Below are 23,666 nucleotides of genomic sequence, written 5' to 3' on the forward strand. Positions count from 1 at the left end.
CACTTCCAGCCTCCAGAACTGTGAGTAATAAATGTTGTTTACAAGCCCCCAGTCTAGAGTAAGCCACAGGGACTACGGCACCCCCAAAGTTCGTGTGTGCCCTATTTGGAAATAGTTTTCACCCATGTATGTCTCTTCTATTCGGAAATATTCTATTTCCAAAGTAATTTGGAAGTTGCTTTGCACATGTAATTATAATAGTTAAGCTAAAATGAGGTCATACTTATTAGCATGGACCCTAAATCCAGTGACTTGTTTCCTTATAAGAAAAGGAAAGAGACCCAAGCATGGTGGCCTGCACCTGTAATCGCAGCTACTTCGGAGGCTGAGGCAGGAGGATCACTTAAGACTGGGAGTTCTAGACCAGCCTGGGCAACACAGCTAGACCCCATCTTTTAGAGAAAAAAAAAAAAGGAGAGGAGAGGACATACAGACACACACATGGTCATGTGAAGATGGAGGCAGAGATTGAAGTGGTGCAACTACAAGCCAAGCAATGCCAAGGATTGTGTGTGCTACTGTTAAGAGTAGGTAGCCAGGCAACCATGAGCAAGAAAGGAGAGGGGATTCCCCCCAAGGAATGTCAGGCAACTATCAGGTGAAGTCAGGCAGTTGTTAAAACTGTCTCGCTAAAATAATAATTGGTTGCAGCTGGTGCCAGGGAAACGCCATCTCCCAACAGAGAGAAAACACCTGAAGTGATGAGCAGCTTCCCGATGAGATCTCAGGAGTTGCGTGATTGGGCTCAAGCACGCACACGAAGAGGCAAAATGGCGGAGTCTAACTGGTATATGACCTTCCTCTAGGAACACTCAACTGGTAAGGGAAAAGCATCTCAAATGATCAGGTGCATGACTTCTGTAAATACACCGTGCACGCGGCCTCTCCCAAATGCTGGCAGGCCACTGCGCATGCGCACGACCTGCCCTGAGGAAAAATGAAGGGAGGAGAGACATAAAACCCTGTAACATGCCAACATATAAAACCCCAAATCAAAGGTCAAGCGGTGCACTTGGAGCTCTCACATCACCCACTTGGCCATCTTCCAAGTGTACTTTACTGCCTTGCATTCTTGCTCTAAGACGTGTTAATAAACTTTTGCTCCTTCTCTAAAACTTGCCTCGGTCTCTCACTCTGCCTTATGCCTGCTGGTGGAATTATTTCCTCCGAGGAGGCAAGAATCAAGTTGCTTCAGACTTGTATGGATTTGCTACTGCTAATGATACAGGAGTTAAGAAGAAATTATTTAGGCAGATAGGGTAAGGAAGTCCTTGGTAAGGTTTTCCTTTTAATGAAAAGCAGCCCCCAAATCATTTTTTTTTTTCTAGCAAGGAGCAGCCGGTAAAATTGAGCTGTAAACATAAGTCAACGGAGCTGGAAGCTTATACGGGTGAATGCTGGCGGCTGTGCCCATACGAAAAGGCTACCTGGTCTAGGTACATTCAAAATGGCGGCTCCATGCTCCCTTCTCTTTGCCAGGCACGTGTACAGTAAGGAGACAATGTGGAGCCGCCCAAGTGGAAAGTCCATTTGTATAGTAAGATTAGGGTGGGGTGGCCAGCCTTCCCCACGTGCTATGTAAATATCACACCTGCTCCAGCCAATCTGTGGGCCCTAGGTAAATCAGACACCACCTCCTCAAGCTTGTCTATAAAATTTGGTGCACTCCGCCACAGGCCGGAATTCCCATTCAGGGGCCTCACTGGAGAGACAGAGAAAGCTGTTCTCCTTTCTCTTTCTTTTGTCTATTAAACCTCTACTCCTAAACTAACTCCTCGTGTGTGTCCGTGTCCTTAATCTTCTTGGAGAGAGACGACGAAACTTGGGTATTTACCCCAGTCAACGACGCTGCTTCACTAACACTACCAGAAGCTAGGAAGAGGCAAAGGAGTCTCCTCTAGAACCTTAGGAGGGATCATGGCCCTGTTGACACCTCGATTTTGGATGTCTGGCCTCCAGAACTGAAAGAGCATACATCCAGAACCGAGACAGAACACATTTCTGTTGTTTAAGCCATCCAGTTTGCACCAATTTGTTAGGCAGCTCTAGGAAATGAATGCAGTGCCCTAGGGCTTCAGGAAACTCCACTCTCCTTCCAGTAATTGCCTGTTTTGTGCTTACATAAACTTGGATGGGCTTCTGTACCTTTCAACCAGCCAATTCCTTGGAGAGCTGTGAAATGAGAGAGTGGAACAGGCCTGGTGGTTCCTAACCCTCACTGCTCATCACAATCAAGTGCTAAGCTTTAAAAATTACTAATGCTCAACGGGCGCGGTGGCTCATGCCTGTAATCCCAGCACTTTGGGAGGGTGAGGTGGGCAGATCACCTGAGCTCAGGAGTTCAAGACCAGCCTAGTCAACATGGCGAAACACTGTCTCTACTAAAAATACAAAAATTAGCCAGGCATGAGGCCAGGCCCAGTGGCTCACACCTATAATCCCAGCACTATGGGAGGCCGAGGCAGGCGGATCACGAGGTCAGGAGAGCGAGACTATCCTGGCTAACACGGTGAAACCCTGTCTCTACTAAAAATACAAAAATAAAAAGATAAATAGCGGGCATGGTGGCGGGCGCCTGTAGTCCCAGCTACTCGGGAGGCTGAGGCAGGAGAATGGCGTGAACCCGGGAGGCGCAGCTTGCAGTGAGCCGAGATTGCGCCACTGCACTCCAGCCTGGGTGACAGAGCAAGACTCCCTCTCAAAAAAAAAAAAAAAAAAAAATTAGCCAGGCATGGTGGTGGTGCACACTTGTAGTCCCAGCTACTCAGGAGGTTGAGGCAGTAGAATCACTTGAACCCAGGAGGTGGAATTTGCAGTGAGCCGAGATCTTATCACTGCCCTCCAGCCTGGGTGACGGAGCAAGACTCTGTCTCAAAAAAAAAAAAAAAATTACTAATGCTGAGAGGGAGCGGGTGAGGCAGGAGAATAGTCTGGAGGCAGGGAACCCAGGGCCAGCTTCTTAGAACTAAATCAAAAGAAAAACCCCAATTTTCCACACCTAAGTAATGAAAGGACTGGAGGCTACTGCCTTTGCAAACCCCCCTCCTTTTCTGTGTGGCAGATGAAAAATTGAAAGTATCTCCGGTTACAGAAAGCTACTGCAAAAGCTTTCTGCAACCAATCAGACTAATTGTGAGCCACTACTTCACTTACATTGGGTGTATGCCAAGTAACCAATGGAAAACCTCTAGAGGGTATTTAAACCTCAGAAAATTCTGTAATGCGGCTCTGGAGCCCCTATGCTCAGGCACACTCCCACCCTGTGGAATGTACTTTCATTTTCAATAAATCTCTGTTTTTGTTGTTTCATTCTTTCCTCGCTTTTTTTTTGTGCATTTTGTCCAATTCTTTGTTCAAAACACCAAGAACCCGGACACCCCCCAGTAATACAGGGACTCCCTTTTGGGGCCTGTGGGAGCCCCCTAACCCCAAGCATGGAAATAAAGGAAAATCTTGAGTCCCCTCAAAGGAAATTCTAGGCACCTAGCTAGCCTTGAAAAGTCAATAAGCAACTTATCAGCAAGAAGGTGATAGTAGCCTAAAACAATAGCCAAGGAAGTTAGAATCTGGAGATGTTTTGTTCTCTATAGAAACTAAAGATAAACATCTTAACATATGTGTCTGAATTGTTTTTCAGAAACCCAGGGCCCTACCAAATGGATCCGCTGGCATATAGACGTCAGATAAGGGAAGACTAAGGACTGAATTCTGACCATCTTTCCTTGTTCTAAATGTCTTCCAGAGAGGCCTGGAGGGAGTCACATCCACGGGCCAGGGTTGCCATTATTTTCTGCTGATCCCCGATTTTTACTATTTTTATTATTTATTTATTTATTTGAGGCAGAGTCTTGCTCTGTCACCCAGGCTGGAGTGCAGTGGCACAGTCTTGGCTCACTGCAACCTCCCTCTCCCTAATTCAAGTAATTCTCCTGCCTCAGCCTCCCGAGTAGCTGGAAGTACACGCAGGCACCACCAAGCCCGGCTAATTTTTGTAATTTTAGTAGAGACTGGGGTCTCGCCATGTTGGCCAGGCTGGTCTCAAACTCTTGGCCTCAAGCCGTCTGTCCATCTCGGCCTCCCAAGGTGCTGGGATTACATGCGTGAGCCACTGCGCCTGGCCTTGACTCCCGATTTTAAACAAAGCTTCTCTTCCTTAACCAATTGCAAATTAGAAAATCTTTCAATCTACCTACGACCTGTGAGCCCCCGCTTCAATGTATGTAGCCCCTTTAGGCCAAAATCAATGTGTAATCTCAATGTATTGCTTTACAATTTTGCCTGTAACTTCTGCTTGACTGAAATTTATCTCTGCCTTTAAAAACCCCCACTAAGCCGGGCGCTGTGGCTCACGCCTGTCATCCCAGCACTTTGGGAGGCCGAGGCGGGAGGATCACAAGGTCAGGAGATCGAGACCATCCTGGCTAACACTGTGAAACCCTGTCTCTACTGAAAAATACAAAACATTAGCCAGGCGTGGTGGCGGGCGCCTGTAGTCCCAGCTACTCGGGAGGCTGAGGCAGGAGAATGGCGTGAACCCGGGAGGCGGAGCTTGCAGTGAGCCGAGATCCCTCCACTGCACTCCAGCCTGAGCAACAGAGCGAGACTCCATCTCAAAAAAACAAAAACAAAAACAAAAAAACCCACTGAAATCGCCATTGAAAAATTATAACAGAGACAGTGAAAGAGATCTGACCTAATCAACTCCATCTTGCTTCTAACCTCCAAGCTGTCCTCGTTCATTCCCGGGCATAGGCTGAACTAACTTTGGGAGGAACTTAGTTTATCATTTAAAACAAAGACGATAACAGCCCTTTCCCAAAACAAACTCCATTCTTGCCTGGGAACTAGACTGCATTTGTAGGTGATATGGTTAGGCTTTGTGTCCCCACCCAAAACTCATCTTGAATTATAATCCCCATAGTCCCCACGTGTCAAAGGAGAGACCAGGTGGAGATGATTGAATCACATGGGCAGTTTCCCGATGCTGTTCTCGTGATAGTGAGTGAGTTCCCATGAGATCTGATGGTTTTATAAGGGTTGGGTAGTTCCTCCTGTGTTCATTCTCCTTCCTGCCACCTTGTGAAGAAAGTGCCTTGCTTCTCCTTCACTTTCCACTCTGATTGTAAGTTTCCTGAGGCTTCCTCAGCCATGCCGAACTGTGAGTCAATGAAACCTCTTTCCTTTATACCCAGTCTCGGGCAGTTCTTTACGGCAGTGTGAAAATGGACTTAACAAATTAACCGCAAGATTAGAAATTATGGTTTAGGAGTCATGCAGCTGGAGGCTACAAGATGCTGACCCTCCCCAAATTACTCCTGAAGATAACACCACTATTGTAAAACCTAACATCAGCACTTGAGATATTTTGCAGACCCTGCCCTTGACAGGTCAGCAGGCACCACCCAGATTGATGAACTAGCTCATTCGATCTTGTGGCCCCCACCCAGGAACTGACTCAGTGCAAGAGGACAGCTTCGGCTCCCTATGATTTCATCTCCGACCCAACCAATCAGCACTCCATACTCACTGCCCCCCCACCGCCATCCACTCAATCATCTTTAAAAACTCTGATCCTGGAATGCTCAGGGAGAATGATTTGAGTAATAAGAAAACTCCAGTCTCCCTCACAGCCGGCTCTGCATGAATTACTTTATTGTAATTCCCCAGTCTTGATAAATCGGCTTTGTCTAGGCAGAGGGCAAGGTGAACTGCTGGACAGTTACATTACCTATAAGCCATTGAGGAGGTCAGGCTTGGAGCATTAGCTGCCCAGTCCTCCTTGCTTGGAGCCTTGCAAATAAACTTCTTCCTTTTCACCACTGCAAAACATCTGGGGAGATAGCTGGTGTTACTGTGCCAGGTAAGTAGACCCTAGTTGTATTAGTCCATTTTCACGCTGCTGATAAAAACATACCCGAGACTCAGTAATTTATAAAGAAAAAGAGGTTTAATGGACTCACAGTTCCACGTGGCTGGGAAGGCCTCACAATCATGGCAGAAGAGCAAAAAGCACATCTTACATGGCAGCAGGCAAAGAGAAAATGAGAACCAAGTGAAAGGGGAAACCCCTTATAAAACCGTCAGATCTCGTGAGACTTACTACCAGGAGAACAATATGGGGGAACCACCCCCATGATTCAGTCATTGCCCACCAGGTCCCTCCCACAACACATAGGGATCATGGGAGCTACAATTCAAGATAAGATTTGGATGGGGACACAGCCAAACCATGTCACTAGTTGAGTTCTATTACAATGCCAGAGTCCAAAGCCAACAATGCCAGATCAATTGCATTGGGGTTTCTAGTGGGTGGTGAATAGACTTTGGTACTTTTCTCTCATTCCTTTGTTGTTTTACGTTTGACATTTAACTTTCTTTTGGGAACAGCTTTATTGCAATATGATTCACATATCATGCAGTTCATCTGTTCCAAGTGTATTTGCAGAGTTGTGCAACCATCACCAAATCCATTTTAGAACATTTTAATCACCCCCAAAAGAAACCCCATACCCACTAGCTGTCACTCTCTTTCAATTAGGAGAGTTTATTCACTCATTTAGTCTTAGGGCCTGCACAGTTCTGGGCACCTAGTAATGCTCATGAAAGCTAGAGGATTCAGTTCTACTGTCATGGTGCACACTACCTTTACAACACGACTGTGTCGAACACTCCTACACCTTGCCTTTGTTATTTATGGGATATTCACAACAACCATGCGGGGGTAGTAGTATTGGCCTCATTGTTCAAACAAGGAATTCAAGACTTAGAGAAATTAAGTCGTGAACTTTCACGAAGTTCACCCACCTGCTAAGGCCGAATTAAAACCCAGATTGCTGCACCCTAATGACTAAAATAGTAGTTCTTATGTGAAAGTGTCTGAGCAGGTCTCAATCAATCTGAAAGTTTATTTTCCCAAAGTCAAGGAGGCGCCTGGGAAAAAGAGACACAGGCAGCAGTAGAATCCCTGGCGTGTGCTTTTTCCTGCAGAGGATCTTAAGGACTTCAATATTTAAAGGGGAAAGAGAGGGCAGGAAGCGGAGGATTGCATTCTCTGGCCCTCAGTGAATCTGCATTTTACATAGGATAAAGGAAACGCGGAGTCCGGGTGGGCGAGGGACGATGATTTCTAGTCTTGTCTTTGTCCCCTACCTGTGAGGATAGGCTGTTAATTTACATTGACAGGGTGAGGGAGGCCCCGGGGAAGATAGGTGGCCTTCTATCTTGCAGCTATCTGTTTAGGAAAAAAGAAAGGCAGTTTTGGCTGGGCGCGGTGGCTCACGTCTGTAATCCCAGCACTTTGGGAGGCCGAGGCGGGCAGATCACGAGGTCAGGATATCGAGACCGTCCTGGCTAACACGATGAAACCCCATCTCTAGTAAAAATACAAAAAATTAGCCGGGCGTGGTGGCGGGCGCCTACAGGCTCCCAGCTACTCGGGAGGCTGAGGCAGGAGAATGGCATGAACTCAGGAGGCAGAGTTTGCAGTGAGCAGAGATCGCGCCACTGTATTCCAGCCCGGGCGACAGAGCGAGACTCTGTCTCAAAAAAAAAAAGGCAGGTTTTTGTATGACTCATAGTTCCCAAGCTTAACCTTTCCTTTTGGTATAGTGAATTTGGGGTCCTGGGACTTTATTTTCCTTTCACAGGGCAATGTTGCACGCCCCCCTGAGCTAACTTGGGGTACATTGAGCAACATTTGTACATCTTTAGACATTTTTGGTTGTCACTGTCAGAAGGGTTTGAACTAGAGCGACTCCATCTTGAATAGGGGCTGGGTAAAATGAGGCTGAGACCTACTGGGCTGCATGCCCAGCAAGTTAGGCATTCTAAGTCACAGGATGAGATAGGAGGCCGGCACAAGATACAGGTCACAAAGACCTTCCTGACAAAACAGCATCAGTAGAGAAGCCTGCCAAATCCCACCAAAACCAAGATAGCCATGAAAGTGACCTCTGGTTGTCCTCACTACTCATTACAGGCTAATTATAATGTATTAGCATGCAAAAAGTCACTCCCACCAGCGCCATGACAGTTTACCCATGGCAACGTCAGGAAGTTACCGTATATGGTCTAAAAAGGGGAGGAGCCCTCAGTTCTGGGACTTGCCCACCCCTTTCCCAGAGAACTCATGAATCATCCACCCCTTGTTTAGCATATAATAAATAACTATAGTATAATCAATCAAGCAGCCCAAGCTGCCACTCTGCCTATGAAGTGGCCATTCTTTTATTCCTTTGCTTTCTTAATAAACTTGCTTTCACTTTCGGACTCACCCTAAATTCTTTCTTGCTCTTGGTCCAAGAACTTTGGGGTCTGGATCAGGATCGCTTTCTGGTAACATCACCAAAGCGGGGTAGTGGGCAGGTAGGTTGTGCTAATGGCCTGCAGTGGGTAGAGGCCAGGGATGAAACTCAACATCCCACAAGACACAACACAGAGCCCTGTACACCCAACAAAAAATGATCAACCCCAAAGGAAGATATTAACATTTGGCAACCCCAAATGTCAATAGTTGAAGGTTGGGAAACGCTGCTTTAAGGCTCTTCATGCTGCACTTGTAGCTCAGGAATAACTGCCACTTATGGGCACCCACTGTGTGCTGGGCCCGGTCTCTTTCTACTAACTTGGGGGCTCCTTGAGAGTGGAGAACCGTTCTCTGTTCATCACTGCATGTCCGGCACCTAGGTTCAGGGCTTCCTGCAGAACGGCCTCTTGGGACATACTTATTGAACTGACAGGATGGCAAAAACATTCAAGTCAAGGGCAATGGTGGGTGCTTATCTGGCCTGTTTGAAAATGCCTTTGCAAAAATGATAACAGTGAGAAAATTAGGACAGTGAAGGGGATCTGATCTAACCAACCCCCATCTTGCCTTTAACCTTCAAACTGTCCTTAATCATTCCCAGGCTTAGGCCACGCTGGCTTTGGAAGACATTTAATTTATAGTTTAAATGATTATAATCCTTCCCCCCAACTAAACTGCCTTTGTAAAGCTAATAAAAGGCCCCCATGTTAGAAGGATGGGAGGAGGTTAATTCCGCTAAGGCGTAGACATAAATGACTACAGCCATTATTCCAGAGGTCACAAGATTCACAACTTCCCCAATTACTCCTGCAGATAACATCACAACTGCAGAACCTAAGATCAGCCTTTTGAGATATCTTTTTAGGTTTTGCATTTCTGATGAATGATGATCCACCTGGACCTGCCACCCAGAAGTGGACTTAGCACCCTTGAGAACCATTTTCACACCCCTATGATTGCATCCCCAAACAATCAGCAGCACCCTTTCTGATATAGTTTGGATGTGTGTCTCCACCCAAATCTCATATTGAAATGTAATCCTCAGTGTTGGAGGCGTGGCCTGATGAGAAGTGATTGGATCATGATGGAGGTTTCTCATGATGGTTTAGCACCATCCTCCTTGGTACTGTCCTCGCGATAGTGAGTGAGTTCTCATGAGATTTGGTCATTTAAAACTGTGTGGCACCTCCCCCCTCACTTTCTTGCTCCTGCTCTGGGCACGTGACATGTCTGCTCCCTTGTCTTCAGCCATGATTATAAGTTTCCTGAGGCCTTCCAGCAGCTGAGCAGACACCAGCATCGTGCTTCTGGTACAGCCTGCAGAACTGTGAGCCAACTAAACTTACTTTCTTTATAAATTACTTAGGTATTTCTTTCTTTCTTTTTTGAGTTGGAGTCTTGCTCTGTCACCCAGGCTGAGTGCAGTGGTGTGATCTCACCTCACTGCAACCTCTACCTCCTGGGTTCAAGCAATTCTCCCACCTCAACCTCCTGAGTAGCTGGAATTACAGGCACCTGCCACCACCCCTGGCTAATTTTCATATTTTCAGTAGAGGTGGGGTTTCACCATGTTTGTCAGGCTATTCTCAAACTCCTGACCTCAAGTGATCTGCCCGCCTTGGCCTCCCAAAGTGCTGGGATTACAGGCATGAGCCACCGCACCCGGCCTGGGACTAGTCTTCTGATGAGGATAAGCCCTACTGAGGGCAACTGACCCAGCCTGATGGGCAAGGGAAAATTCTTTGGAGAAGACGCCAAATAAGTCAGGCATTAATAACTACCAAATCTGGGGTGACTCCAAAGTTCGAGTTTGTACCCACTTCATCTGTTCCCAAGTAGGATCATAATGGTCATAATTGCTAATATTTACTGGACTCTCAAGGCCAAACATCAAGCTAAGCACTTAGTTTGCATTATCTCATTAATTTTTATGATATTTAATTTAATTTAATTATATGTTTTTTGAGACAGTGTCTCGCTGTATTGCCCAGGCTGGAGTGCAGTGGCACAATCTCAGCTCACTGCAACCTCCGCCTCCCGAGTTCAAGTGATTCTCCAGCCTCAGCCTCCCGGCTAGCTGGGCTTACAGGTGCCCGCCACCACACCCAGCTAATTTTTGTATTTTTAGTAGAGATGGGATTTTGCCGTGTTGGCCAGGCTGGCCTGAAACTCCTGACATTAAGTGAGCCCCCCACCTCAGCCTCCCAAAGTGCTGGGATTACAGGCGTGAGCCACCGTGTCCGGCCTCTTTATGATATTGACACTCAATGAATTAGGTCCTCTTACTATTACTACCCAATATTCAGAGGAGGAGAAATTGAGTCTCAGAGAAGTACAGTGACTTGCCCAAGGACAAGGTGACCAGAATTCACTAGGACTTGAACCCAGGTTTGCCTGACTCGAAGTCGTGTTTGACACATGCAGTCAGGGAGCACTGCATTGCAAGAATGAGACTGTCTTCCAGACCCAAGACTGTCTTCCAGACAGATGGGCCAGGTCAGGGACCCCCCAGCATCTGCTTAGCACAGGGTGAAGTTGCAAATGGTTACCTGGGATGGCGACCAAGTTCTGCAGCTCCTGCTTCAAGTCCATGATGTCCTTGCAGAGCTGGATGTCATCCATCCTGGGGAAACAGGACACCACCAACAGCAGGTTACATCAGCAGAGCATCACACCCTGAGCATCACCCGGTTAACACAAAGAAGCTGATAAAGGTGGGTTATCTTTTGAAGAGGCCATACATGCTCATGAGGTTTTCCCTCAAAAGGAAAAAGCCAAACACTGCTCAATTTTCCCACCACCTGGAAATGATCAATCATTGTTTTTTGTTTGTTTGTTTGTTTGAGACAGAGTCTCGCTCTGTTGCCCAGGCTGGAATGCAGTGGCATGATCTCGGCTCACCGCAACCTCTGCCTTCCAGGTTCAAACGATTCTCCTGCCTCAGTCTCCCAAGTAGCTGGGATTATAGGTGCCTGCCACCATGCCCAGCTAATTTTTTTTTTTTTTTGTATTTTTAGTAGTATTTTTAGTAGAAACGGGGTTTCACCATGTTGGCCAGGCTGGTCTTGAACTCCTGGCCTCAAGTGATCTGCCCACCTCTGCCTCCCAAAGTGCTGAGATTACAGGCATGAGCCACCGTGCCTGGCCATCAGTCACTGTTAATAACACCTCGATAGAGCTCCTTCCAGCCTTCATGTGCCTGGCTTTGGTTTGCTTATATGAGTGGGTTCATGTGGCATATTCAGTTTTGTTTTTCAGCTAATGTTTACATTTTTTAAACATTACAGAAATTGACAACATAGAGGAAAGTCTCCCTCTGTCCTTCAGAGAGAATCATTGTCAACAGTTTAGTATGTATTCCTCTGGATTTTTAAAAACATTGTTTTTTTCACGCCTGTAATCCCAGCACTTTGGGAGGCTGAGACGGCAGATCACGTGGTCAGGAGATCGAGACCATCTTGGCTAACACGGCGAAACCCCGTCTCTACTAAAAATACAAAAAAAATTAGCCAGGTGTGGTGGCGGGCGCCTGTAGTCCCAGCTACTTGGGAGGCTGAGGCGGGAGAATGGTGTGAACCCGGGAGGCGGAGCTTGCAGTGAGCCAAGATCGCGCCACTGCACTCTAGCCTGGGGAACAGAGCAAGGCTCCGTCTCAAAAAACAAACAAACAAAAAAAAACCAAAAACATTATTTTATTCTGCAAATGTTTAAATTTTTTTTTTTTTATTTTTGGAGATAGAGTGTCACTATGTTGCCCAGGATGGAGTATAGTGGCATGATCACAGCATACTGCAAACTTGAACTCCTGGGCTCAAGGGGTCCTTCCACCTCTGCACAACCCCTCCCAACCCCGGCCCCATGCCAAGCAGCTGGGACTACAGGCTAATTTCTAAACAGTTTTTTTTTTTGTAGAGACAGGGACCTAGCTATGTTGCCCAGGCTGGCCTTGGATTCCTGGCTTCAAGCAATCCTACCACCTCAGCCTCTCAAAATGCTGGGATATAGGTATGAGCCACTGCATCCAAACTCCTCCAGATTTTAAAAAAATGCATATGCTTATAATATCATATATGACACCACTGTTATTGTACAAAAATTTTTTTGCAATTTGCTTCATTCAATTTAATAATCTTTAATAGTCTTGAGCATCTTTCCTTATCGGTATATGCAAATCTCCACATTTTTAGTAGCTGCATAGTACACCATTATGTTGATGTACAGTGATGTCTTTTATTTTTAAAATTTATCTTTATTTTATTTTTTTTAGACAGAGTCTCACTGTATCACGAAGGCTGGAGTGCAGTGGTGCGATCTTGGCTCACCGCAACCTCCGCCTCCCAGGTTCAAGTGATTCTCTGGCTTCAGCCTCCAGAGTAGCTGGGATTACAGGCATGAGCCACTGCACTCGACTGATAATACGGTGATCTATTTAACTATAATTTATTTAACTATTCCCCTATTCATAGACATCTGAGTTGTTTCCTAATACATTTCTAGGATAGATTCCTGAAATGCAATTGCTGGGTCTAGTGACATGAACATTTACATTGTAGTAGGAATTTCCAAATTGCCCTCCAGAGAGACTGGGCATGACATTCTCAACAGTGTGGCGGTGGGGGGACAGTGGGTGCTGGCTCCTGTCATCTCAGTATTTGGGTTGCTTTTGCAACCCAGTTTTACACTACACATTATAGTTTTGCATTACACATTATGGTTTTGTGTGTGTGCCACAAAAATGAACTCGTCTTTCAATTACAATATTTGTAATGGCTGTCTGCAATTTCACAAATGAGATTCATCGGGATTGTGCTAATTACGCCCTCCTCTTGATTACTAAGGCTGGCTTTTCAGGTTTGAGCAATTTTGGCCACTGTAGGATGAACATCAATTCCTCTAAGGCTTTTTCTCCATGCTGGATTATTTGGGGTTTACATTCTCAGAAGTGGAACCACTGTGTACAAAGGGCTTGAGATTTCCATAGCTGTGGAGATGTATCTTCAAAGCGTGTGATATATAGGTTCACATTCACTCTGCATGTCTTTGTCTTTGTTGTTCTTGTTGTTTTGGGTTTTTTTTTGAGACAGGGTCCTGTTCTATCGCCCAAGGCACAATCATAGCTCATTGCAGCCCTGAACTCCTGGGCTCAAGTGATCTTCCCACCTCAGCCTCCGAAGTAGCTGGCACTACAGCTGTGCAGCCACCATGCCCAGCTCATTCTTTTTTTAATTTTTAAACTTCATAGAGATGGAGTCTTGCTGTTCACCAGGTCGGTCTTGAACTCTTGGCCTCAAGTGATCCTCCCGTCTTGGCTTTCCAAAGTGCTGGGATTACAGGCGTGAGCCACTGCACCTAGCCTGCACGTCTTTATTGAACATCTACTGTGTTGGGCACTGTTGTCATCTCTGAGGCTTGCAGCAGCAAAGAAGACCAAGCCCTCACGAAGATGACATTTTGCTAGCAGAGACAGAAGCTAAACACAAATACAATATTTCAGATGTTACCAAGAAGACTGAAGCAGGTAAGGGATGTAGTGGGTCAGCTTGGAGCCAATATCTTACTTTGCTCCTGACAACTATCCTAGGAAAAGCCAGAGGACAGAAATCATATTTTCATTTACTCATGCGGAAACAAGTAAAGAGGCTCAACTGAGTACACACAGCTCATAGGGGCAGGACCAGAACTAGAAATTGACCTTTCAGAGTCTGAGTCCACTGATCTTTCTGCCTCATTCCTCAGCGTCTCCATCAAGGGCTGGGGCTGCTGACTCCTTTTGGCAGTGCCATCTGTAGACCAGCATGGGGCCCTGTCTTAGTCTGTTGAGTGTTGCTATCAAGGAATGCCTGTGGCTGAGTACTTTACAAAGACAAGAGGTTTATTTGGCTCACAAATCTGCTGGCTGGAAGATGGGACATCTGGCGTGGGCCTCAGGCTGGCTACATTCATAGAAGGTGAAAGGGAGCTCATGTGTGCGAGGTCACCGGGCAAGATGGGAAGCAAGAGAGAGCGGGAGGTGCCAGGCTTTTTTTGACAACCAGCTGTCAAGGATCTAAAAGAGCAAGAACTTGCTCACTCCCACCTCCCAGGGAGAGCTTAATCTGTTCATGGCAGATCCGCCCCCGTGACCCAAACACCTCCCACTGGCCCCTATGATAGAGTTTAGATCTGTGTCCCCGCCCAAATCTCATGTCAAATCGTAATCCCCAGTGTTGGAGGAGGGGCCTGGGGGAAGGTGATTGGATCATGGGGACGGATATCTCCCTTGTTGTTCTCGTGATAGTGAGTTCTCACGAGATCTGGTTGTTTAAGTGTGTGTGGCACCTCCCGCTTTGCTCTCTTCCTCCTCCAGCCGTGTAAGACTTCCCTGCTTCCCCTTCGCCTTCCACCGTGATTGTAAGTTTCCTGAGACTTCCCCAGCCATGCTTCCTGTACAGCCAGTGGAACTGCAAGTCAATTAAACTTCTTTTCTGTATAAATTACCCGATCTCAGGTAGTTTAAAAAATTTTTTCCTTAAAATAGAGATAAAGTTACACCATATTGTCCAAGCTGGTTGCCAACTCCTTGGGTCAAGCAATCCACCCACTTCAGCCTCCCAAAGTGCTGGGATTACAGGCGTGAGCCACCGCACCCGGCCTCAGGTAGTTCTTTATAGAAATGCAAGAACAGACTAATTTCAACATGAGATTTGGAGGAGACAAACATACAAACCACAGCAGGACCCCTTGCCTTTTGCCACTCAAGAATAACTCATGCTGTCCATTCTAATCTCAGCATCCTTGTTTCAGGACAAGAGCCAGGAATGCCTTGCTTCAGCCTGCATCTCTTGTTGCCAGAGGCACGCCAAGCATTTTTCAAGCCCTGCTCTGGAATGTCCTAGCAGGTGACAGCTGCCTCGAATGAGTGTGGACTTGCCGGGAGGGCACAGACTGTTCCTGTGGGTTTCTATCAGTGATCGTTCAACTGGAGGGACTCCGGATGCTTTTGCAGAGATCAGGCTACATCAGGGCAATCTTGGTCCCCAGGAACATTTGGCAATGCCTGGAGACATATTTGGTTATTATAATTGAGTGTGTGTTGGGGAGGGGTGTGATTGCTACTGGCATCTAGTGCGTAGAGACCAGGGACACTGCTAAACATCCTACTGTGCACAGAACAGCTCCCACAACAGACAGCGAGCCAGCCACCATGTCAATCACACTGAAGTTGAGGAATCTTGGATTCTAACCACAGAATTATCAAATTATTGATAATTTTTGAGAGGTAAGAGAGGAGAAGATGGAGAAAAGGCAAAAGGAGAGACAGGTAGTGATTAGGAGGCAGAGTTTTGGCACCAAACAACTCTGGCTCAAAGGGGCCACGGTGCAGTGACTTCCTTCTCTGCCTCACTTACCTAACTCATTTTTAATTATTTCTTTCTTTATCTATTTTTTTTTTTTTTTGAGACGGAGTCTCAAAAAAACTCAGGCTGGAGTGCAGCGGCCGGATCTCAGCTCACTGCAAGCTCCGCCTCCCGGATTTACGCCATTCTCCTGCCTCAGCCTCAGGAGTAGCTGGGACTACAGGTGCCCGCCACCTCGCCTGGCTAGTTTTTTGTATTTTTAGTAGAGACAGGTTTCACCATGTTAGCCAGGACGGTCTCGATCTCCTGACCTTGTGATCTGCCCGTCTCAGCCTTATTTATTTATTTATTTATTTATTTTTTGAAACAACAGTTTTGCTCTTGTTGCCCAGGCTGGAGTGCAATGGTGCAATCTTGGCTCATTGCAACCTCTGCCTCCCAGGTTCAAGTGATTATCCTGCCTAAGCCTTCCAAGTAGCTGAGATTACAGGCATGCACCACCAGGCCCAGCTAATTTATTTACTTATTTTTTGGACGGGATTTCACCATGTTGGTCAGACTGGTCTCGAACTCCTGACCGCAGGTGATCCACTCGCCTCAGCCTTCCAAAGTGCTGGGATGACAGGCGTAAGCCATCGCACCTGGCCATCATGTTTTAAATAGGAATGATAGCAGTACTATTTGCTGGGATTATTATGCACGTCAAGCATTGAGCACAGTGCCTGGGACCTACACAGTCAAATGCCCAAATAAATGCTATCTACTATTATTATGTTGTTTAGAGATAGGGTCTGGCTCTATCACCCAGGCTAGAGTTCAGCAGCGCAATCATAGCTCCCTGCAGCTTCAAACTCCAGGGCTCAAAGGATTTGCCTGCCTCAGCCTTCCAAGTAGCTAGAACTTCAGGCATATGTCCCTACACTCAGCTAATTTTTAAATTTTTTGTAGAGACAGAATCTTGCTATATTGGCCAAGATGGTCTTGAACTCCTAGGCTTAAGCGATACTCCCACCTCAGCCTCCCAAAGCCCTGGGATTATAGGCATGAGGCACCACCCTTGGCCTTTACTATTATTATCATTAGCTGTGAGAAAGAAGCAGAGAATGGCTGGGTGCAGTGGCTCACACCTGTAATCCCAGCACTTTGGGAGGCCAAGGTGGAAGGATCACTTGAAGTCAGGAGTTCAAGACCAACCTGGCCAACATGGTGAAACCCTTTCTCTACTAAAAATATAAAAACTAGCCGGGCGTGGTGGTGCACGCCTGTAATCCCCAGTTCTCAGGAGGCTGAGGCAGGAGAATTGCTTGAACCCGGGAGGCAGAGGTTGCAGTGAGCCAAGATCATGCCACTGCACTCCAGCCTGGGCAACAGAGTGAGACTTCATCTAAAAAAAAAAAAAAAGACCAGGTGCGGTGGCTCACATGCCTATAATCCCAGTACTTTGGGAGGCCGAGGCGGCCAGGTCACAAGGCCTTGATCAAGAGATCAAGACCATCCTGGCCAACTTGGTGAAATCCCGTCTCTACTAAAAATACAAAAATTAGCTGGGCGTGGTTGGTAGTGGGCGCCTGTAATCCCAGCTACTCAGGAGGCTGAGGCAGGAGAATACTTGAACCTGGGAGGCAGAAGTTGCAGTGAGCCGAGATTGTGCCACTGCACTTCAGCCTGACTCCATCTCAAAAAAAAAAAAAAAAAAAAAACAACAACAAAAAAAGAAGCAGAGAAAAAGGAAAAGAGAAAATGATGTAGAAGAAGCACTATTTCTGAGGAATGGAGCTAACATGTAAAACCTTTTTAAAAATAACTTTCAGTGCTTATACTCTTCTTTGTAAGAGGTTTTATTTATTTTATTTTATTTTGAGATGGAGTCTGGCTCTGTCACCCATGCTGGAGTACAGTGGCACAATCTCAGCTCACTGCAGTCTATGCCTCCTAGGCTCAAGCCATCCTCCCTCCTCAGCCTCCAGAGTAGCTCGGACTACAGGGAGGCGCCACTACGCCCGGATAATTTTTTGTATTTTTGGTAGAGATGGGGTTTTGCCACGTTGCCCAGGCTGGTCTCAAACTCCTGGGCTCAAGTGATCCACCCACCTCACCCTCCCAAAGTGCTGGGATTACGGGCATGAGCCACTATGCCTGGCCAATAAAAGTTTGTAAATGGCATTTTTATCCGATTGTAGAGTGGATCCCTAATTATTGTAGAAATTTTGGAAAATACAAACAAGTACAAAGAAGGAAGCTAAACGTATGCAAAACCTTGACCTACATGTAGCAGAGGTCACTTCTACTCCGGGGGTTCTGGTGTATTTCACAGCTGTCTTTTTCCTCCATGTAACCCAAGGGTGGCGGGCTTGCCCTGGGGGCCTTTTCCCTGGCCCTCTGTCCATCTCCAGGCTGCCCTTAGCATGTGATTGGATCCTCCCAAGAGATCCAAGCCCACAAACATTGACAAGCAAGGTGGAATTCTACAGAATTGCTCACGGGAGTCACGCTGCAGGACTTCATCAATGTCCCTATGAGATAGCTCTGTTTTCCTCATTCCTCATCTCTCTCTCTCTCTCTCTCTCTCTCTACCTCCTCCACACACCTCCCACCAAAGGAGGACCATCAGGTCCTAAATCAAGCTTGTCCAAATCTGACCCAGGATGGCTTCTGAAGGCGACCCAACACAAATTTGTAAACTTTCTTAAAACATGAGATTGTTTTGTGTGATTTTTTTAAAGCTCATCAGCTATTGTTACTGTAAGTGTATTTTATGTGTGGCCCAAGACAATTCTTCCAATGTGGCCCAGGGAAGACAAAAGATTGGACAACCCCGTCCTAAATCATTCAGCTCTGTTCTTCAACTTATAAACCCCAGTTGGCAAAACCAAAAGCTTCATGGTCCTTTGAACATCCTCCCAAGAAAGAAGCTTGTCCCCCCACCCCAAGCTGTCCATCAGGGTTAGGTGTCCATTCACGTAACTAAAAATCAAATCTTTTTCTGGAATATGGAAGGATGGGTTCTGCCATTAAGGCAAACAAGAAGTCAGCATTTACGGAGCCTTTACTGTGCAAATGCTCAGCACTTTCTGTGCATAAACTCGTCTAGACCCTCACAGCAGTCCGGGAAGAGAAACATTGTTTTGAGCTCCATTTTCCAGATGAGTATATGGAGGTTAAGCACCACACCCAGTGTTCTGTACTGGTAAGTGGCCTTCTAGATTCAGCCCTAGCTCCTGCTCTTGACAATTTCACCGTGGTGTCTCCTCTCCATGTGGCTACATGAGTTGCAGCTGGCATGATCCATGGCAGACCTTCCCCTCCCCCTTTCTCCCAGAGCTCTGATTTGTCCAGGAGGCAACCTGCCCAGCTTGATGGAAGCCAGCCACAGAATCCCATTTGCTTTGGCCAGATACACACTTTTCCAGGCTCTCTTGCAACTAGAGGTAGCTATGACATCTACTCTGGGCCAATGAAATATAAGAGCACAACTTTAAGCAACCATTACCATAGTCACATATCTGTCATAGTGACATATATGTACCATAAAGACATATAGTGACATATATAAGGAAGCTACTGGGGGGTTTAGTTACACATCGTTTGGCTGCTTGACTTTTAGCTATATAAGTTTTAAGACCAGCTGGACGTAAGTGGTTGAAAGCAAGCAAGGCAAGTTAAGTTTGGTGGGCTTAGAGAAAGCCCTTAAGAGAAAGTCTGCTTGGGCAGGCTTCTAGGGGGGATAATTAGGGCCTTGGGTTCTCCCCCGTCCTGGACCTAAGCTCCTACAGCCACTCAGGTGAGGATGGTGAAACCCAATGCTAACCTGATTAAGCCCACCAAACTTAGCTTGCCTTGCTTGCTTTTAACCACTTACTTCTAGCTGATCTTAAAACTTACATAGCTAAAAGTCAAGCAGCCAAATGATATATACCTAACCCCCCCCACTGGCTTCCTTATATATGTCACTATATGTCATTATGGTACAGTATGTCATATGTCACATGTATGTCACTATGACACATATGTGACTATGGTAATGGTTGCTTAAAGTTGTTTCTCAGGACTATGGGGGCAGCTCTTGTCCAGTTCGAACCCGTTGAGATCAATGACCCTTCAACTGAACCTGTGCAAATGCTGGAGAAGTGACCTTTTGATGTCAGAGGGCCCAAAAACTCCCTGGGATCATGGTGATGCTGCCATTTTCTAAACATGCATCCTATGAAGAGCCAGGAGCTTGGCTATGTATGTACAGAGTGCCAATGACCTCACTTCCCCTTGCCTCCAGTCACCTTTCCCCACACTTTAGAACACCCTGCTCCTTTATTCCATAAAGATCCCTAAATTCCATCTTCAGGGAGGCAAGTATGAGACCTTTTCTCCTGCCTCCTTGCTTGGCTGCATTGGTGTGAATAAATTCTTTTCTTTTGCCAGATCCATCATAACAGCGACTGGCTTCCTACGCATGGGCAGAACGGGACAGGTTCGCTATCTATGGCAGAGGGGAGGAGAGGAGACCCTTGATAGCATCCTGGGGCCACCCCATTGACCCTCGGGCCACCTGCATCTGGATTGCATATCAAGTCAATTTTTTTTTTTTTTTTTGAGACGGAGTCTAGCTCTATCGCCCAGGCTGGAGTGCAGTGGCACGATCTCGGCTCACTACAACCTCTGCCTCACGGGTTCAAGCAATTCTCTGCCTCAGCCTCCCGAGTAGCTGGAATTACAGGCATCCACCATGCCCGACTAATTTTTGTATTTTCAGGAGAGACGGGGTTTCACCATCTTGGCCAGGCTGGTCTCGAACTCCTGACCTTGTGATCCACCCACCTCAACCTCCCAAAGTGCTGGGATTACAGGTGTGAGCCACCGCACCCAGCCTCAAGTAAATATTAAATGTCCTTATGACTTCAGTAGTGTGAACAACTGACTTGGTTTGCCTGGGGCTGTCCCAGTTTCTGCACTGCAATTTCCAGATCCTTGGAAACCTCGCAGTCCCGGGCAAACAGAGACAGCCGGTCACCCAAGATTTAAGACACTAGTCATCGAATGCTCTGTTCCTTGGAGCTGAAGACATTTTCACGGATACATGTGTGTGGACAGCTGCATTTTTAATGCGTATTGGATCAAAACATACCTACAGCTGTCCCGCTCATTGCAAGCATGACATCGTGATGATTTTCCAATGCCATTAAATCATATTGTTCAAAAGACATGTGAATAGTTCATGCAAAGTGCTTTAAAAGCGTAGCTGGAACTGTGAATAAGCCACATTAGTCCAGGTCTCTGTACCATTAGGGCCGAACCTGGAAATCAAACTCTGCTGCTGCCTGAGCGTTCCAAAGAGAGATGTTATCTTCAGTAACCTGATTAACGTTCAGAAGGAAAAGAAAGCCAACCCGTGTCATTCAGCATCTTGGCCTTTCACGCTGGGACGATAGGGGAAAGTGGGTCATTTTTTATCAGCGTTGGGTGGGGAGAGGTGATCAGGCCCTGCTGGAATGACAGAGCGGCTGCTTTACCAAACTTTTGTGAAAATGACACGAAACGGAGGCATCAGCTTGAGTTGCAGCCTAATGGAAACCCAGCAGAGACGACGACAAAAGCAGAGGCAGGTTTCCAGAGGCAAGGATTGACTTTTAAAAATAGTCTTTATCGTCTCCTTTTAAAAATAAGTTACGGAGGCTGTGGGCATCTTAAGACAGGTGAGAAAAAGAAGTAATGTCTAGGCCGGGCGCGGTGGCTCACGCCTGTAATCCCAGCACTTTGGGAGGCTGAGGAGGGCGGATCACGAGGTAAGAAATCGAGACCATCCTGGCCAATATGGTGAAACGCTGTCTCTACTAAAAATACAAAAATTAGCTGAGCTTGGTGGCACGTGCTTGTAGTTCCAGCTACTCGGGAAGCTGAGGCAGGAGAATCGTTTGAACCTGGGAGGCCAGAGGTTGCAGTGAGCCGAGATTGCACCACTGCACTCCAGTCTGGCAACAGAGCGAGACTCTGTCTCAATAAATAAATAAATAAACAAACAATGAGGGGTTTAGATGAGCCCTCGAGCCCCATTCTGTGAGCACAGAGAGGATGCAACCCGCTTTAGACCCAGCCAGATCTCATTGTAGATCTCAGTACCCCCACTGACTGGCTATGACCTCCTTTACTGCTCTCAGCCTCAGTGCTGTCACTGTGGAAAAGGGATTACACCTTTGTCCTGGGGTTGTATGAGAATTAAACAGGCTTGTGTGTGTGGTGCTGGCAGCCCACGGTTTTGCACAGGCAGCGTGGGTGTGTAGGAACAGCTACTTCCATCCACCCTCCACCCCTCCACCCTAGGTAAGAAGTCAGCTCACAGAGACGCTCCTGGACTCTCCTAGCCAACATTTCTGTGCAAAACGTGTATCTCACCATCACATGCTATTTCGCTACTCCCCTTTCCTCCCCTCTCTTTCCCTGTCTTGCCTTGTCTTGTCTTTTCTTTTCTTTTTTGAGATGGAGTTTCACTCTTTTCACCCAGGCTGGAGTGCAATGGTGGGATCTCGGCTCACTGCAACCTCCACCTCCCAGGTTCAAGCAATTCTCCTGCCTCAGCCTCCCAACTAACTGGGATAACAGGCACATGCCACCAAGCCCAGCAAATTTTTGTATTTTAGTAGAGATGGGATTTCACTATGTTGGCCAGGCTGGTCTCGAACTCCTGACCTCAGGTGATCCCCCCACCTCAGCTGCCCAAAATGCTGGGATTACAGGCATGAACCACCACACCCAGCCAGCAAGTGCTATTTCAATGTCCTCAAATCAAATGGTTCCAAGATGATAAACATGTGCACTGGTTCAGCTTTCGTGGGATTCATGAGCTTAAACGCTATCCCTGGGGAAGGGTAAGTGTTGAGAAGTCTCCAGGGAGCCCCTGGCCTCAGCCATTTCTCAGCATCTTGCTGGGGACCAAGGGTCCAGAGAGGTGCCTTCCAGCGGGCTTGGGTGACATCCATAGGAAGGGAATGCCCTCATGTTGCACCCTGGAAGGTCAATATGCCTGTTTTCTCTCCGTGGCTGTTTTAATGGTCTGTGGATTAACATCCAGCTGTCACACCGGCCTCTCCTTTGATTGCAATCAGATACTCGTTCCCAAACAAATGTCACCTTCTTCAAGACCCTTGTTCCCACTCTGTTCCCAAACAAACGTCAACTTCCTCAAGCGCCGTTTATTCTTCTCTCTTCCAAGGGCTTTCTAGACTTAGTTTTGATTTTTCTTACAATAACAACTACTAATACTGTTCTTTTGTGTATGTATCATATAAAAAAATTATGGACAGGCACAGTGGCTCATGCCTGTAATCCCAGCACTTTGAGGATGAGATGGGAAGATCGACAGAGCCCAGGAGTTCGAGATCAGCCTAGGGAACATATCGAGACCCTGTGTCTACACAATAAAAAAGTTAGCTATGCCTGGTGGCGTGTGCCTGTGGTTCCAGCTACCAGGGAGGCTGAGGTGGGAGGATCACTTGAGCCCAGGAGGTTGAGCTCCTGGGTGAGCCATGATCACGCCGCTCTACTCCAACCTGCGAGGCAAGGATTGACTTTTAAAAATAGTCCATTTTCTTGATGTGGGTGACCAGCTGTCTGCCTTGACAGAGTGAGACCCTGTCTCAAAACAAACAAATAAACAAACACCAGTATTGCTTAGTTACTTTTGTTTTAGACCTAAAAGAATACTTGGTCCTTTTTTTTTGTTTTTTGTTTTAGAGGCAGGGTCTTACTATATTGCCCAGGCTGGACTTGAACTCCTGGGCTTAAGGAATTCTCCTGCTTCAGTCTCCCAAGTAGCTGGGAACACAGGCATATACCACCACACCCAGTTTGGTCTGTTTAAAAAATTATACAACTATTACATAAATATGGTCTCGCTATAAAAACATCAAACAATACAGAAGTATAATTGCTAGCACTTATTGAATGCTTTCATATGATTGGTGTCAGGCTCCGGATTAAGCATTTTACACAAATCATCTCAGTGAACTCTTGCAGCAACTCTTAAAAGGTAAGGA

The 23,666-nt window shown here is 46.6% G+C and overlaps 2 protein-coding genes across 2 annotated transcripts in view; one reads left to right on the forward strand and one right to left on the reverse strand.

The window, feature by feature from the left end:
- Window positions 1-23,666, forward strand: part of PDXDC1 (pyridoxal dependent decarboxylase domain containing 1) — a 471,229-nt gene that overhangs the window by 153,026 nt on the left and 294,537 nt on the right. The gene's annotated exons all lie outside the window — the stretch shown is intronic.
- BMERB1 (bMERB domain containing 1) overlaps window positions 1-23,666 on the reverse strand; it is a 169,181-nt gene that overhangs the window by 9,099 nt on the left and 136,416 nt on the right. Inside the window, exon 3 of the mRNA XM_050774115.1 lies at window positions 10,855-10,928. Coding sequence (XP_050630072.1) covers window positions 10,855-10,928 — 74 coding nt within the window. The remainder of the gene's footprint in view (window positions 1-10,854; window positions 10,929-23,666) is intronic.

The sequence above is a fragment of the Macaca thibetana genome, chromosome 20 (assembly GCF_024542745.1).
Source record: "Macaca thibetana thibetana isolate TM-01 chromosome 20, ASM2454274v1, whole genome shotgun sequence".
NCBI classification, from domain to species: Eukaryota; Metazoa; Chordata; class Mammalia; order Primates; family Cercopithecidae; genus Macaca; species Macaca thibetana.